Consider the following 18116-nt stretch of genomic DNA (forward strand, 5'->3'; position numbering starts at 1 on the left):
GAACTGACCCCTTTGCACGTGAGCAACACACCAGAGGACAAGTCCGAAGAGATGACTTTCTTCCCAAAGTACTGCCATCATTTGGCCTACATGTATTTCAACAAAACACCGCTCTCAAAGCCACCAGCTAAATATAGAACAGTACTGATAATGATCCTCCTACGATATTTAAAATATCAGCAAACAGCATCTACAGGTACACGGAAGCCCTTAGGAAGGGCTCAGTCACTCTCCTACTCTCGCGGGACAGACCGACAGGGTCACTGGGTTTGGAGCGCCCTTCACAGCGGCTCTGACGAACACACCAAGGATTTTCATTACTGACCTCAAAGGGAGAAGTCTGTAGCAAAAGCACTGCGTTAATACATTTTGTATAAGGTAGGAGATTTATACTTTTTTCCTGTACAGGAAGAAACAGGAAGAAAAGCTAGGTCTGAACTTCCAGAAGTGGTAACAGGAAGTGTGAAAGGACATATGCTCAAGAATCGTATCAAAGTCTGTTCAAACCTGTGACCACATGAATGTACGGCATCAGCAGTTTTGACAGCGGCCACCTGGGGAGGAAGAGCAGGAGGGCAGGACTGGGGAGGAACATGAGGGCCTCTGGGGTGCCACTAACACGCTTGCTGTCTAACTGAGTAGTCAGTGTACATTCCATTTGGGGAGTACACTGAGTTCTACACGCGCTATGATTTGCTCTTTTCCGCATGTATCTTATGCTCCAATTAAAAAGCTGAAAACTTGGGCCTCTGGGTGGCTCAGTCGATAAGCCTCTGCCTTCAGCTCAGGTCATGATCCCGGGGTCCTGGGATCGAGCCCGGCATGGGGGCTCTCTGCTCAGCAGAAAGCTGCTTCTCCCTCTCCCCTCCCCCTGCTTGTGTTTTCTCTCTCTCTCTCTGTCAAATAAATAAATAAAATCTTTAAAAAATAAAAAATTGAAATAACTGATATACACGAAAACAGCTGATACAGTGGTTTTTGGAGCCAAACTGACAGAGTCTGAATCGTTCTGGTAACGAGCCGTGGGTCTGGAGGCAAGGTCATCTCTCTGAGCTTCAGTCAACGTATAAACTGGGGTCGAGGGGCTGCTTCCCGGTGCTCCTGCAGGACTGAGGGACAATGGTACCATGGCTCACGTGTGCCCTCACGATCACCACAGTGATATGATTATCGGATACACAGTTGTAACTGTTACCAAGTTTACACAACTTTTTTTGAGTCCTGACAATCAGAATGGGATTCAAATGCTTTATTGATCTCGGAACCAAAACTGATCAATAAAAGCCCTGGCCAATCAAAGGGATGATACGAGAAGTGTAAAGTGATCAAAGTCCGAGAAGACGAGCAAATACTGAGAAACGCACAACGAGCCGCTTCGAACGCCGCGTCACCTTGGACTGCAAGTCTGCGCTGACAGTGCCCACGGCGAACCGCAAAGCCTCTCGCGCTCGGAAGCGCCAGCACTACTCACTTGGGAGGTGCAAGGGAGACTGTGCTTTGAGGAAACCTCTCCGAGGGGAACCGCTAACGCACCACAGTAAGAAGTCAGAGTCTGGAAAGAAGTCAGAGTCTGGAAAAAGTAGCAGGCACGCAGTGGTCACCGGAGAGAGAAGAGCGTGGTGTGGTGAGCGGGGCTGAGCGGTGGGACCATTTATTTTCTGCTGTAAGCCTTGCAATATTTGACTTTTAATTCTATGTGCACTTATAAGCAAACATATGGCTTTATACATGTTTTCAAGATTGGGGAAAACAGAATTAATTTTCTAATACCCAAATATAAGGGTTTCTAGAGATCACAAAACGTTCTGACTGAAAGGAACCTAAAGACCATCTCTTTTAGTTCAACTCACAGATGATGCCCCAGAGGAAGAGAAAGTGGCAGAATCCATGGCCCCCGGCCACCCGCCCCTCCTCTCAGGTTCTGCGGGAGAACCGCCACTCAGGCTGTCGGAACTGGATGGGGCATGACCCGCGCAGTAGACCTGGGGCGGGCTGGGGAAAGCGGATGTCTCGCACGGCCGCAGGGACGGAACAACCGCCTGGGAGGAAAAGCTCAGTCCCTCCACAGCTCCCCAAGTCATGCACAGGGCGGCTGCCCCAGGCACACGACTGAGCGGACGGAAGACCCACTGAGCGGCCGCCTTCCGTTCACGCGCTGGTCCGTCAGAAGACGTCCACCCTGAAGACGTGGACATGATCTAGTCCCGCTCAGTAAGAATGAAGTGCCACTGTCGTGCCGGTGCCAAGGCAAAGAAGCCCACCTCGGCACGTGGGGTTTTTGCTTACGAAGCTACAGGTAGAGACAGCGCTCTGAGGGGACCCTAACAGATCAGGAAGCCGGCAGCCCGGGGGGCTCAGCCGCAAGGCGTGAGCCCCCTCCTGGGACTGAGCCCCACATCAGGCTCCTTGCTCAGCGGGGAGCCTGCTTCTCCCTCTGCCTGATGCACACAGTCTCTCTCTCCCCACTCCCCAACAAACAAATAAATAAAATCTGAAAAAAAAAAAAAAATAGATCATGAAGCCACCTGGCTTAAGCCAGAGCAAGGGAAGATGTCCCAGGAAAGTGGAGTTTTACCTCAAACAACTTAGATAAAGCCTGTAAGTTATCTCAGCACACTGGGTCCAGAAAAATACAAGGAAAAGGCTTGTCTTTTACTTCCTTGGTCAGATTCTCCCTTTAAACTAGTATCAGTCAACAGGTTTGTAGAACAGAAGTGATACTCAACTCTGAGAAACAGAAATAGTTAGCAGGCAAGGCCTAGGCTCACTGGCAAACACGCTGGCGCCTCACCTGCCTCTGCCTAAGCCAAATGAGAAGGACGGCTGGTGGCCACCTGCCCTTGCTAGTGCCAGCCAGTGGCTCCGGGTCCAGCCCACCTGCCTGAGACAGGGCAGCCTGCCACCATGGACCCCCGGTTCTCCTTCCACGGAGCAAACTGAAGCTTCCACACTCGAGCCAACCTAGGCCTTCTGCTCCACCAAAACTGCTACCAGACAGCGGTGTGTGTCTGTTTCACTGAAACGACCACTCTGCAAGTGTTCAGAAGCACCTACTATGCACCGTTACAGGAGATCAGGACCTGCCTCTTGGAGAGGTTTGAAGAAGAGAGTCTAGCTTCACCTCTTGCAAACAGTGTGGCACTGATGCAGCACCCACAGGGAGCTCACGGCAGGAGGGAACAAGAGTCTGGGTACTGAGTCATGGGCACATCTGCCTTCCTGAGTAAAAAGTCGTGATTCCTCTACCTAACCCTTAAAATTAGATCACAGAAGTTCGGCTTCAATCATTTTCTCAAGGAATCCCTGTAAATTTCTTTGGAATTCCAATTCCGAAATCTACTGCAACAGCCCTAATATCTGTCCAGAACTGCTGACATGGAATTCTAGGGGCTGGACACCACCAGAGGACACACAGATTATCATTGGGGAAGATGGAAGGTACAGGAAGGGCTTCAGGGCGATTTAGGGCTCTTATTTGCAAAACCACAGACACTCCACAGCATCTCTGCAGGGAAACTCAGGTCACAGGTGCACCTGTCAGTGACGCTGCCATTGTCACACCGTCTCTTCTGTCACGGAGCAGATAGCATGCTCGGCCAAGACATTCTTTTTTTTTTTTTTAATTTTTTTTATAAGATTATTTATTTATTTATTTGACAGAGAGAGATCACAAGTAGACAGAGAGGCAGGCAGAGAGAGAGAGAGAGAGGGAAGCAGGCTCCCTGCTGAGCAGAGAGCCCGATGCGGGCCCCGATCCCAGGACCCTGAGATCATGACCTGAGCCGAAGGCAGCGGCTTAACCCACTGAGCCACCCAGGCGCCCCGGCCAAGACATTCTTGAGTGGGCACACTGCCTGCAACAGCGCAAATGTGTCCTTGAAGTGTCCCCAAGCCCTTAAGAGTTCGCATAGGAAAAAGCACGAGGTCACCATTTGGAGCAAAAATGAAGACGGAGCCCAGCGCAGCCCAGGGGCGGAGGCGGCACACCCACAGGCTATGGAGCGAGGCTGACTGGGATCCAACTCCGGCCCCACTCTTCCTACCTGGGACCCCACACCAAACACCTCATTCTCATCTGTAAATGCGCTAACACGTGTAGTGACCTCGGAAGGGCACCCGCTCGGTGGTGTGTGCTCAGCAAGTGTCTGCTGTGATCCCAGCCCTTCGGAAGGTAACAAGCTCGTCCTCAACAGCAGGACTCTGGAGCCTCGCTGCCAGGGCTGCCCACTTCCTAGCCGCATCCCCTCGGGCAGGTACTGCTCTCTGCTGCCGTTTTCTCGGTGGAAATGGGGACTACAGTGACATCCCAGGGTTTTGCCAAGGAGGAATTAAGTCCCGTTAAATCATGTAGCGCAGAGCCCGGTTGAAAGGGTTACTATCTACTTTTTCATCAAGTGGCTGCTGTCAGCTGAAGTGCCCTCCTTCTCTTCCGCCATCTTTACTTTAGAAAAAGCAAGTTTCTGTAACATATAAAACCTACCGTTTCACCAACACGGCCATGCTAGGTAGCAGTGAAGGCCTCGGGCAGGTGGCGTGAGGCACCATGTGCTCTTCACCAGCACAGTCTGAGTCCTGACAGCTCATCGGTCATAACGAAAATGCTGCAAAAAAACCTGCTTTCACCATGACTAGCCTAAACTAATGACTTACGTATATTTAATCAGCAAGGCATGGGACAGCCAGAAAAGGAACCAGCAATGGTCTGTATAAGACTCTTCCTTCTGGGGCGCCTGGGTGGCTCAGTGGGTTAAACCCTCTGCCTTCGGCTCCCGGGGTCCTGGGATCGAGCCCCGCATCAGGCTCTCTGCTCAGCAGGGAGCCTGCTTCCCCCATCTCTCTGCCTGCCTCTCTGCCTACTTGTGATCTCCATCTGTCAAATAAATTTTAAAAAATTAAATATTAAAAAAAAAGAATCAGTTAAGAGGAAAAGACGAGTAAACTGGACATTACGAATTTCCAAAGTTGTTTTTAAACACTAAGAAAAAGAACAGGCAAGCCACATCCAAGGAGAAAACGTATAGAAAGTGTTGTTTCCAGCAAAGGTTTCTACTCAGACCACGTTAAGAACTCTTAGAGCTCGCTACCATAATACAACGCAATAAAAAGGGGCCACAAGTGGGAACACTGCACCAAAGAAGATACGTGCACGGCAAATAAAGTACATGAATACAGAGATGCACGTTGTCAGTCGTTAGAGAAATTCAAGTTAAAGCCACCCTGGCCTGCCCTGGCACTCCCCCTGGACGGCGAAAATGAAATTGCTGGTGCAGACGCGGGGAGCGAGGACGTGGAGCAGCACAGCCACTCTGGAAAGGAGGCCGACCATGGCTCCGAAGTTAATCACACACCTGCCTTGTGACCCAGCGGGTCCCCTCCCAGCTACTGACCCAGAGGAATGGAAACACATGCACACAAACAGGAAACAACTCGAGTTTCCAGCCGGCGAATGCACACAAACGCCAGTGCAGAAATCCAGTGGAACGCTACTCCTCTGTGAGAAGGATCCAACTACTGACACCGGCAACACACTGCCTGGAAAGCAACACAATGAGTGCAGGAAGCCAGACACACAGGACGACATACTACAGGATCCCGCACCAAACTGCGGAACAGGCAAACCACAGGGACAGAAAGCAGATCGGTGGCTGTCAGAGGTCCAGGAATGGAACGGACTGCAAAGGAGTTCAAGAGAACCTCTGAAGACAGCAGAGATGTTCTAGGTCATGACTGCTGTGGCACTTACACTACTCTAAGTATTTGTCAATTGTCAGGTTGAAAACGATGAATCTCACTGTTTGCCAATTATGCCTCCATAAAGCTCGCAGCACACTCCCTCTGGGACACACCTGGACATCTTGCTCTTTCTCAACACCATCGCACCAGCATTTTCCCATCTGACTCACTCCCATGCAGCCAGCATCCGTGTCCTACTTCCCTCGTCACTGTACTCCACACACATCATCACTCATCTTCCTGAAACACGGCTTAACCAAGCCGAGCGCCTTCAGCCAGTTCTCTACTGTCTAGAAAAGTACAGGCTTCCTACTGAGGTTCTGGCTCCTCTAAGAAGTCTCTTGAAGGCACGAAACGTCTTATTTATCTTGGTACTCCACTGGCTGTGCTCTGAACTGCACGGCACTGTCTCTGAGCATTCCAAAACTGCACACAAACAGCGTTTTAGAAATCTGATGACACGGATGATCAAATCCCATGACACTGCCTACCGTGGTACACTGACAAATGCCCCCATCAACATCCACGTCCTCATCCCTGCAACCTACGGATATCACCTTTATATGCCAAGGGAAGGGGGGCTCTGCAGGTGTGATTAGAGAGCTGAAGTGGGCAGGACCCCGAGCAATTACACACGTCCTTATGAGGAGGGGCAGAGGGAGCTTCGACACAAAGAGGAAAGGCCACACAAAGACACAGCCTTGAAGACTGACAAGCGGAGGAATGCCAATCACGCTGGAAGCTAGGCTTTTCCCAGGGGGAGTGACACTTTCCTCTCAGCCCAGTGACACTGGTTTTAGACTTCCGCCCTCCAGAACCATGAGGAATACATTTCTGTTGTTTGAAGCCTTCCATTTTGGGGATATGTGTTCCAGCAGCCCTAGAAAACTACAATTTTTTCCTTTACAAGCAAAAGATTACACATGGTAAAATATTTTAAAGTCCTAACAGCTTCTTGCTGATTAGGGTCAACAACAAAGTTTTACACAGTGAATAAAATGAACGCTTTCTTGTAACACTTGGCAATAAAAAAAAGGAATTAGTATTTTTTGATGTCTCCTATACAGTTAACTCATTATCTCATATTCTAACCAACATATTCCAAACAGCACAGCACTTAACAAAACAGAATTCACTTAGATTCAATGAACGGTCTAAAACTACACAGTTAGTGGGCGACCAACCGAAGATTCAAGACCCCAGGCCAAAGTCCATGCTCGTCCCACAGTGCCATGCTGCCTACCTGCGGCTCCAGGATGAGGCCAGCAACCCTTTACTGTTAATTCACTAACCAGGAATTAAATGTGTTCTTTCTGTTCCCCTCCTAAATGCAATTTCTACGCCCTCTGCTTACTCAGATTCTAACCTAAACTGGACTCAAGTTTTTTTAGATGAACAAAATCTTGACGTTTCATTTCTTCCCACTTCTCTAGTTTTTGTACTCTAGCCCCAATTTTAACAGTGAATTAGTGTTCTTTATAGAATGCGTTACTCACTAAATGACTTTATCTTTTACTCTGCTTTAACCATGTCCATGAGATAAAAGAAAAAAAATCACTGTAAAAGCTGTGACAACACCCTATTTGGAGATGTGCAAGACTAAATACTGTCTCAAGAGTACGGTATGGTCTTCCACGTAACAGTATTTCATTCAGATATCAACTTCTCAGCAACTACTATCCTCCTTGCTGGAATCAGCACCAACAAGGAGCTCCTCCCTGGTGAGGGTTCACCTCCGCTATGACTTTTCTAACCCTGTCCCAGTACAGATGGGAATTTTCTTCCACGGTGGTTCATGTCCGTTCTTTAATCAAGAGTGCTAAATGTAGGATGACTGTTGTTTTTTATATTTTTTATATATTTTATTTATCCAACACAGAGAGAGAACACGCGGGTGAGCAGGAGCAGGGGAGAGGCGGGAGGGGGAAGCCAACTCCCCGCTGAGCAGAGAGCCTGATGCGGGGCTCGATCCCAGGACCCTGAGATCATGACCTGAGCGGAAGGCAGACGCTCAACTGACTGAGCCACCCACGGGCCCCTAAGACGATCGCTTAATAAAGAGTATGAAATAAGTCGGTATATTCACTATTGAGAACTCAGGTGCACAACACATCCTCCTGGAAAGAAAAAGGGAAAGAGGAGGTCGACACCATCTGGAACACGCAAAGGGTCAGTCAGGGCCACCGGAGCCCGCCGGGCTACACTCTCCTGCTCCTCTCTCTCACTCTTTGGATATTATTAAAAACATGAGGATGCTAAGAGCTCATATTCTGACTTCTCGCCCTTTTAAAAATCTAGCAAATGTAACTGTCATAACCTGAATGTTTTGACAAAGCACAAAAGCCATTGTTTCACCCAAGTTTGCTTTAAAAAACCCTATTATACTAGTTACAAATAAAACTCACTACCCAGGACTCCTTCCTTAGATAGGAAACATTACTTTTTTTTTTTTTTTTAAGATTTTATTTATTTGACAGAGAAAGATCACAAGTAGGCAGAGAGACAGGCAGAGAGAGAGAGCGAGAGAGAGAGAGAGGGGGAAGCAGGCTCCCTGCCTAGCAGAGAGCCCGATGCGGTACTCAATCCCAGGACCCTGAGATCATGACCTGAGCCAAAGGCAGAGGCTTTAACCCACTGAGCCACCCAGGTGCCCCAACATTACCTTATTTTATTCATATCTGCATCTGTGTACACATACACAACTATACATTCACATACACACATATATAAATAACCTAGTTTAAAAAGCTGATTTAGTAAAACCATGTTTTATCCAATTAATGACTCAGTTTGAAAAAAAAAAAATGTTTTGTGGGATACATCGCTCTTCCCTGAAGCTGAGTGATGCACAAACCTGTTTTTTAAAAGCTCCCTGGGGCGACCGCACCGTGCTGGGAGCCAGAGTCTGAATCGGGACAGCCAGCAGACAGAACACACGGGAGGGCCAGCTTCACAGGACCCACAGGTGTGGCGGCTGAGTGCAGGTCACTGACGTGAGAGCGTGTTTATTAGTAGTGCCATCGATCACCAACGCGAGAGAAAATCTGTGACCATAAAGCACAATACACATCCTTTTCTGAGAAATTGTGCCCTTCTGTCTGCTCCAAGGTCCCATCAAGGCTGAGACTGTCTTGGTCACTCTGTCACCCCTGGCACAGCAGCTTCCACTTCACAGAAATGAAAGACACTTTCCTGAACGGAGCCCAACTCTGTGAAGTCTCATCTGTAAGTCAGCAGCATGACAAACATCCTTCCAAACCTCACTCTGTGTAGCCCTGATCATAGTGCTGGTTTCCTAAGAGATCATCAATAAATATTAGTTAACTAGCTAATTTTTACCCACAGGCCAGTCTGACTGGAAATGCTTCTAAATGCTCTCACAAAGACACAAACACTGGACAAAGCAAACTACACCCACAAAGGAGGTCAAGACAGTTGTTCTAGAATCTGTTCCTCCTCCTCCTCCCAGCCATTATCTGAGTCATGCAGATGCAGAACCCTTGAGTCATCTTTGCTATCTCCTGTCAACATGTAAACAAGTTTCAAAAGTCCCATCTTTCATACCTTCCCCAAGTCTTGCTCCTATCGGTCACCAGCCCAAAGCTCCTTACCAAAAAACTCATCACCAACTGTGACCATCTTCCCAGATCCGTCCTCGGCACTGCAGTCCCGCCCGCGTGCCACCAACAATTCTAGTCCGTCACTACCTTGGCTGGTATCACTCAGCAGCCTCACTCCACAGCCCATAGCGCAAAATCCAAACGCCTTATCAATCCATTCATTATCTGCTCCTTAACATACTTTTCCAACCTCGTAACCCACTATTCCTTCCATCGAGTGACCTCTTCTCACTACCATCTCCCCATGTCCACAAGAGGTCTATTTTCCTGATCACAGGTCAAATGCTATTTTCTGCAGCAAAGACCTTCCTTGACTACCCAAAACATACTCCCTACCACTTTCCTATAGTATCTCTTCCCATCTGAATCTTCAAAGTAACTTCTACCGTTTTTTCACCTTCTGCCTTACAGTAGATTTTTAAACATGCTTTTCACCTCCCCGCCCACACTGCAGACTCTCCTGTGAAGATGCTCGAGGTCTGGCTCGTCTGTTTGAACCACAACTTCTCCCTCTTCCCATTCCACGCTCATCCCATCCTCTACCCCATAGCGCCTCACAAGGCAGAGCTTAAATACCCCAGACCCTTGGCCTACTCCGATTGAACAGGACACTAACACTTGGGTATTTTCACTCGCCTTGCCAGTGACAGAACCCTGCACCTCTCTTCCCACACATCCGTAGTCACTGCAGTGAACTGATAAACCTTCTCTCTTCATGGGGGGAAAAGAAAGTCCTCAAGGAGAAAGTAAACAGATGCCATAGGTGACAGAAGTGAAAAAAGGGAATGGCAGAGAAAAGGAAGCAATGCTCATGAAAGGACAGTGGTCAAGAGATCTCCAGGGAATGCATAATTGTCAAAAGCCTGGAACATGATAAATCCCAGACCTGTCCCCCTGAAACGAATGACACCTTAGATGTTAATGAAAGAAAGAAAGAAAGAAAGAAAGAACAAACAAGACCAAAACAAAGTGTGGGACAGATATTCACTGAATGAGTAAAATAATAAGGAAAGGAATAAATCTGAAAACTGAAAAGAGAGCAAAGTTTCCTCTCTCCCGCCTTCTACCAGCCTGTACTGACAAAGCACTTTCTGGAGGCGTGTCATCTAACAGCACTCTCTGCAATGATGCAAGTGCTGTTCATCTGGGCTGCGTGCTAGGAAGCGGACCACCAAGCACACAGCTACAAAGCAACTGAAACTGAGCGACTGTGACCATAGAACTGAATTTTTTTAAAAGATTTTTTATTTTATTTATTTGACAGACAGAGATCACAAGTAGGCAGAGAGGCAGGCCAGGTAGGGGAGGGAGCAGGCTCCCCGCGGAGCAGACAGCCCAATGCAGGGCTCAATCCCAGGACCCTGGGATCATGAACAGAGCTGAAGGCAAAGGCTTTAACCCACTGAGTCACCCAAGTGCCCCAGAACTGAATTTTTAATTTTATTTAATTTAAAGGAAAGTAGCCATATGGGGCTAGTGGCTACTATATCAGCCAGTGATTGTCCAGAATATGAAATGTACTCACCTAGTATTTTATTTATTTTTTTTTTAAGATTTTATTTATTTATTTGACAGAGAGAGATCACAAGTAGGCAGAGAGGCAGGCAGAGAGAGAGAGGAGGAAGCAGACTCCCTGCTGAGCAGAGAGCCCGATTCGGGACTCGATCCCAGGACCCTGAGATCATGACCTGAGCCTAAGGCAGCGGCTTAACCCACTGAGCCACCCAGGCGCCCCTCACCTAGTATTTTAATTGTCCAGTCTTTTCCTCACCAAACTCCAGTAAGCTAATAAAAGTCCATGATCAATTTCCTGTTTAGTAACCCATTACATCTTTTCCAGTTTTCACCTTCATCTTACTGAGAAAGGGAAGGAGAGCGGAGCTGAAGAGGGGACGCAGAAAAGAGCACAGGCCAGGGTCAGAACGCTGGGCACTGCGTTGGCAGTGTTCTTTGTTTCACCATTTCTTCTGACGCCCCCTCAGCCACATCTGAAACAGAGAGGACCCCCTCTTCTAAAGCTGAGGAAACGGAGACAGAGAGCAATTAACCAGCTTGCCAGGCTAACAGCTTGGCGGGGCTCGGGTTCAAATCCTCGTCTGAGCACAGAAGAGCTCTCAAGCATTCTACTAGGATTGCTAAGACTAAAACGGGCAGGATGAAAAGTATCCTGGGGAGTCGCAAGAGGCTAACGTTATTCAGAACACAAGAACAACCAGTCCTGCCAGTGCACCCAAACAGAGACTGAAGGTGTATCCAGGCTACTTTGCTCCATGTCTGATAAATGATGCCCAGTAAACTCAGTCATTCCTTCAACCATACGTATGATTCCAAGCTGGGTTACACAGCACTGAACAAAACGGAAGTCTCCACCCTCATGGGGAATTTAAAGAATTTAAAGGAATAAAGGAATTTAAAGAATAATTAGGAACATCTCTAAAGGTGGTGAGAACTAAACAGACACTCAAATGAGACACTTAGTGGCAAGTAAAGACAGTGAGAGACTGTTCCAGGCCAAGGCACCGCAAGGACAGACAGAGAGGTAGACGGGCTGGGAGCGCACGTGGAAAAGCAAGGAAGTCCGCACGGCAAGAGCACAGAGACAGGAGAGAAGCAGGCGACACGGCCACACAGTTAAGCAGGCCAGACCCCGCTGGGACCTATGGGTCCCTGGAAGGCTTTGGAATGTATTTTTAAGATCACGAAGACCCACAGGAGCGGAGACTGTGTGTGTGGGGTGAGCGTGCTGAGAAGAGTAAAGGAGACGTGGTCTCCTCCGTGTCATAGAGGGAACGCTGGAATTGTAAAAGTGGATGGTGACGAAGCAAAAGCAAGGAGAAAAGGGAAAAGCAGGAAGTCCAAGTAGGAAGGACTTTTTTTTTTTTTTAAAAGATTTAAGTAGTCAGAGAGGCAGGCACAGAGGTGGAAGAACTTAATTTCGAGTGACGAAGCAACTTTAAATTAGTAGGAGAGCTGCACATGTAGGGTAGAAACTAAATCAGAACAGATTTTAAGCTAAATACATTGGGTCAAACCACCAGCTACGAATGGACGGAAGGAAGAAAAGGCTGAGTTCTAAAGAAGTCGCTAAGAGGGGACCTGCAATCAGGTCTTTCCGGGCTCTACCATACTCCCAGGCACTGCTTCCCACACCCTTATGCCCTGGCACCACACGCAGAACCACCAGCAGCAGGTCTGCACAGGGCATGCCCTGCAGACTGTCCCGCAGCTCCCGGACCCAGCTTTCCGCCACTGGTCTGTCCACAGGGATTTCAGAACGGCGGAGCGGCCCTGACAAACGGACAGCAGCGCCCGCAGCATGACTTCCCGGCTACCCTTGCCTTCCTCCCCCCAGCACCCTCCCCGCCCCACTCAAGGCTTCCCGACGTTTGGCAACACAGTTTCCCCAAACCTGAAACGACGGGCCGGGAAACTGAAACACAGAACAGGTGCAGAAAAGCCGCCCGGTGGGAACGTCCCGGGTGGGCGCGCCCATCCATGACCTCTTGGCGGTGGAACCCTCAAGGAGGTGTCGTTGCAGGTCCCCGGGCCCAGGGCTGCGCGTGTCCCAGGGCGACCCTGGCCGCGTGTCCAGGCACCCGCAGCACGGCTCGCTGGTCGCTGCCCGCAGCCTGCGCGAGGTCCTCCGGCCTGCAAGCTGACCGCGGGGCAAGCAGGTGCGGAGCAGAAGTGCTGAGCGACCCCCAGCCGCCGCGCCGTTCCCAGCCCGGTCACTCGCGCCCCTTCCAGCACACAGGGCTAGACCTCGGGCCTCCCGGGAGGCCCTCCTGCTCCCCTCCCTCCCGCCCTTCCTCGCTACTCCGGCCGCGATCTGCCCCCAAACGAGCTGCTTCCGTCCCTTTTACTCCCCTCGGCGTTCACGATGTCCCTCTGCGCCCCCGACCAGGGCGTCTAACGCGGGGAGGACCGAGCCGAAAGCGGGGTGCCGGCGCGGGCCGTGTCCGGGACCGCGGCGTCAGACCCGCGTCCGCGCAGGGCAAGGCAGGCGGGTTTCACCGGCACATCGCCGAGCCCAAGGCCCCGGGCGGGAGGCCTGCGAGCCGTCCGGGCCGCCCCGACCCAACACCCGAGCCACGACGGGCTCAGGCCCCGCTGGGCTCCAGAGCGACGGGGCAGGTCATGACCAGCGCTCTGCGGCTGCTCGAAGGGCACCGGGTCACAGCAGGCGCGTTTCCCGTGTAACAGCGGGGCGGGGGGGGGGGAGCGGCACGGCAGCGGCCCCCGCAGGACCCCGCGCCGCCGCCTGCCCGCCCTCCCCCCACACAACCCGCCTCCACCGCGCGGACGCCCTCCCGCAGCGCGCGAGAGGCCGCAGCGCCTCCGCCCGCGGGGTCCCGAACGGCGCCCCGGGAGAGCGCGAGGGCAGGACGAGGGCGACCCCGGCCGCGTCCGCACCCCCGCCGCCCCGGGGGCAGCGTCTCGGGGGCAGCGTCCCGGACGCCGGACGTGCCGGGACGGCAGTTTCGGTTTCCGAGCAGCGGGCGACCCAGCCGGCGCGGCGGGTCCCCAGGGGCGCCTCGCGCACGCCCACGGCCGCGCCCAGCCTCACGGCCCGAACCCGGCTCCGCAGCCGCCGCGGCCCGCGGGGGTCGGGGGCGCCCGAGGGGCGTCGCCCCGGGAGCCGCGCTCAGAACCCCGGCCCGCCGCGCGCCCCCGACACCCGCCGCGCCCGGTGCGACCACGCCCGGCCGGCCCCCGCAGCGCCGCGTCGCCGGGCCCGCAGCGCCCGCTCCGCCCCGCGCCGTCCCGCGCGCCCCCCGCACAGCCTACCTTCCGCCATGTCGGGCCGGCCCTGCCGCAGCCTCGCGAGAAGTGCGCAGCGCTCACTGGGCGGCGCGCGCGGGCGGCCGCGGGTCTCGCGAGAGTCTCTGGAGGGGGCGGGGGGCGCACGGCTGCCTCTCCTACCCTGGCGGCTTGGAGGATGGGGCCTCCGCGCGCGTGGACGGCCTGGGTCGGGACTGCGGCCCCACCGGGCCCTGCCGGGTGGACATGGCGAGTGACACTAGTGCTTGCACAGAGCCGGCCGGGGGACGGTCGGGGGGCGGGCGCGCCGCTTTCACGGCTCGTGTCTTGCCGGGCAGCTGAGGTGGCGGCAGAGGCGACGGGAACCGGAACGGGGGCTCACCGCGCACCCCACGGTGCACCCCTCCCCGGACTCCATCACGCACCCCACGATGCACCCCTCCCCGGGCCCCACCACGCACCCCACAGTGCACCCCTCCGCGCACCCCAGTATGCACCCCTCCCCGGACTCCACCGCGCACCCCGCGATGCACCCCTTCCCGGACTCCACCGCGCAACCCACTGCGCACCCCTCCTCGGAATCCACAGCACACCCCACGATGCACCCCACCCGGACTCCACCGCGCACCCCACTGCGCACCCCTCTGCGAACCCCTCCTCGGACTCCACCGCGCACCCCACTGTGCACCCCACTATGCACCCCTCCCCGGACCCCACCGCGCACCCCACGACGCACCCCACTGTGGACCCCACCGCGCACCCCTCCACGGACCTCACCGCGGACTTCACCAGGCACGCCACGATGCACCCCACCATGCGTCCCACTGTGCACCCCTCCACGGACCGTCCCTGGACTTCACCGCGGACTTCACTGCGCACCCCACTATGCACCCCACTGCACACCCCTCTGCAGACCCCACCGTGCAACCCACTGCACCCCTCCGCGGGCTACACCGTGCACCCCACCGCACACCCCACTGATGAGGGAGCAGGAGGCTGGCTGAGGACAAAGCAAAAGCTGGCGCCTTGCACCCCCCCCCCTTTCACCCGCTCCCCTCCATATGTGTGGCATTCCTCAGGTACCCCTGATTGCCATAAAATGATAAATAGTTAACTTGCTGAGATCACAATCCTGCAAGACAGGAGTCTCCCTTGGTTTGCAAATGTCCTTGAGATTACAACAAAGAATTTACCTTATCAATAGCCCAATTTCCAAAGACACAGAACTCAGTTTCTCAAGCCTAATGTCACCCTCCCCTCCATAAAAAAACCGAAGGAGGTGGAGGTAGAAGGAAAAGTAAATAAAGTTAAATTTCTTCTAAACCTAAATCTCATTAACAAGGATGCTTGATAGCAGGAATGTAACATTCCACCAGGAGACTCTCAATTGTCTTTACTTGATAGTAACCAAGCCTTCAATATCCTGGTAGTATTCTTTGCCCCAATAGCCCTTCTGGACACCCCTTTGTCCTCACCTGCCCAACTCCTGTGTATATAACCAACCACTCCTCACAACCCGGGGCAGCAGCTCTTCCTGCCCATGGGTCCTGTCCCCGTGCTTTAATAAACCACCATTTTGCACCAACGACGTCTTAAGAATTCTTTCTTTAGTTGTCGGCTCCGAACCTCCTCACCCCACCGAACCTGACTTAGGTTCTGGGACTTCATCACCACTATGCACCCCTCCTCGAACCCCACCGTGCACCTCATTAGGCACTCCACCGTGCACCCCACTGCGCACCCCACCGGGGACTCTAACAATGACCCTGCGGTAGAACCCATGCGCACCCCACCATGGACCCCACTGGATCCCACCCATGCGGACCCCACTATGCGTCCTACCACACCCCACACCAGTGGCCCCTCCACGGATCTCACCATGGACCCAACTGGTGACCCCAAGTGGACCTCAGTGCACACCCCAGGACCCCTCTTTGGACCCCACCAGGGACCAGAGGTCGTTGCTTAGTCGTTTAAAGCCCACAGAAGAGGACCCAAATGGGCCGAGAGGCGTCAGGAGACCAGATGATGACCTGAGTTCATGGACCAGAGAGAGACACAGGATCTGGCCCGAAGGCTCCACGCTGTCTCCTGTGCGTGTGGGCGGGTGCTTTCCCAGCAGAACCCCCCTTGGGCTGAGAGCACGGATGATGGTGCTGGCCCGGCCTTGGGATTCCCTGCCAGACAGATGGAGCGGACAGCTCAGGTGTAGACAGGTAGGGGCAGGGGGTAGGGTTGTGAAACCCAGGTCCCTGTCCTGTCGAGGACCAGTGGGGAGGCTCGTGTGCCAGGTGGCAAAGGGCAGCTCCAAGCTCGGTAGCCCCGGGATGTGATAAGGTCCAGGACAGGGAGTGCAACACACCTGCCTCAGTGAACAGTTAGAAGCCAGGGAAATTGACTATTGGGACTGAGAGGTAGGGGAGGGAGACCCTAAGCCAGGAGCCAAAACTTCAGTGACTCTGGGGACGTCCCACAGCAAAAAACAAGGTTAAGGAGTAATAGGACCAAATAGCAGAGACCTATCCAAACAGATTTGGAAAGCTAAAGGAGACTCGAGAGAACAGTGGCAGCCGCATCTCTGGAAGCACGGGGACCGCAGGGGACACGGTGGCTGGGAGAAGAGCCAAGGGAGAGATGGAAGTCTGAGAACGGCAGAGAGGTCCCAAGCGGGAGAAGCCGTGGGTGCTCTCAAAGGTAAGCACCAGAGGGTAGGAAGGGGGAGTAGAGAAGGGATCTGGAGTATGTTCTGAGGGAGAGGGAGGAATTCTGGCCAAGGGACACGCGGGAGAGGGAAGAGGAGAGGGTGTGGAGACGCGTCAGGACAGTGGCGCACTCAGGGAGATGCTGCTCCAGCTGCGGGGGGACACACAGGTGGGCGGGACGTGGGCCAGGGCAGGTGGCCACCAGGGGCGAGCAAGAGGCACTTAGACCACTGAGGGTTAGGGGAGGACTTGCCGGGCGTGTGGGCCAGGCCAGAGTGCCCAGCTTCTTCGTCTGTGAAGAGTAGTTTGGAGGTGTGCCACACGGTGAGCCACTGGGGTCATCGGTGTGGCCTGGAAAGCCTGTCCCCTTCGGCCACAAGCAGCCGTGGCTATTTGAGCAGGCCCTACGGACACGTGCTGGGTGGTGGCCAAGGAATGAGGGGAGTGTCTGGGAAATAGCATCACAGCTGATGCCTGTTTTGCGACAGACCACTTCCTGGGTCTCACCAGTATCAGCCTGGCACGTGACACGAAGAGTGCTGGGCGTTCGAGGTGTGGTTGCCGCCGAGTGAGCTACACCCGCAGTCAGGAGAACACGGTGCGAGTCCTGCCCGGCAGCTGACGTGCTGTGTTGGTGCGGGCCAGAGCCTGCAAGCGCATGCTCCTATCGCGACTCCACCGCTGTCTCATTATGCTCGTAAGGATTCGGAGGGTCAGGACCCCTGTGAGAACATGACGAAAACCAGGGACTGCAGCACATGTGCGGGAAGAAACAAATTTGGGCCCTTCCAGCTGGCGCCCACAGCCGAATGGAAACCCACTCAGGGGCTGGAGTACCCCCTCCTCTCGGCCTCCCTCGGGAAGCCCTCCACGACGCACGCGCTGTCCTGTTAGGAGGACCCGGAATAGACCCCGATCCTGGGCCTTTGTCTTCTGCCCTCCTTCTGGACTCCTAACTGGCTTGAAAGCCCTGAGCCACGGAGAGGCCCTCCTGGCAGAGCCCGGGACACAAAGCCACACTAGCACTGGGCAGTCGAACTCCAACAGCCCCCAGGCTCTGGGGCGCTCCCAACACTGGAACCACTGGAGAGACAGTCTGAAAACTCAGCCCTGGAACCTGGCTCACCGTAGACTTGGCTCAGCTTTTGCTCAGACGAAGAACTTGGTGTGGAGTTGTCTGGGACAGGAAGCAGGAGGAGCATGAACGGGAAATGCTGAGGCCTTAAGGGCACACGGGATCAGGCTCTTCCTGGGAGAGCAGCGCCCTGTCCCGGTAAAGGGGAAGGGACGGGATCTCTCG

General features: G+C 53.4%; 1 protein-coding gene across 1 annotated transcript in view; it reads right to left on the bottom strand.

The window, feature by feature from the left end:
* The window catches only part of ANKFY1 (ankyrin repeat and FYVE domain containing 1), a 74588-nt gene extending 60358 nt beyond the window's left edge, over positions 1-14230 (bottom strand). The window contains exon 1 of the mRNA XM_045083154.1: positions 14142-14230. Coding sequence (XP_044939089.1) covers positions 14142-14151 — 10 coding nt within the window. The 5' untranslated portion in view covers positions 14152-14230. The remainder of the gene's footprint in view (positions 1-14141) is intronic.
* Between the last annotated feature and the right edge of the window lie 3886 nt (positions 14231-18116).

Source organism: Mustela putorius, unplaced genomic scaffold (genome assembly GCF_011764305.1).
Source record: "Mustela putorius furo isolate JIRA1106 unplaced genomic scaffold, ASM1176430v1.1 tig00000695_pilon_pilon_pilon, whole genome shotgun sequence".
NCBI lineage: Eukaryota > Metazoa > Chordata > Mammalia > Carnivora > Mustelidae > Mustela > Mustela putorius.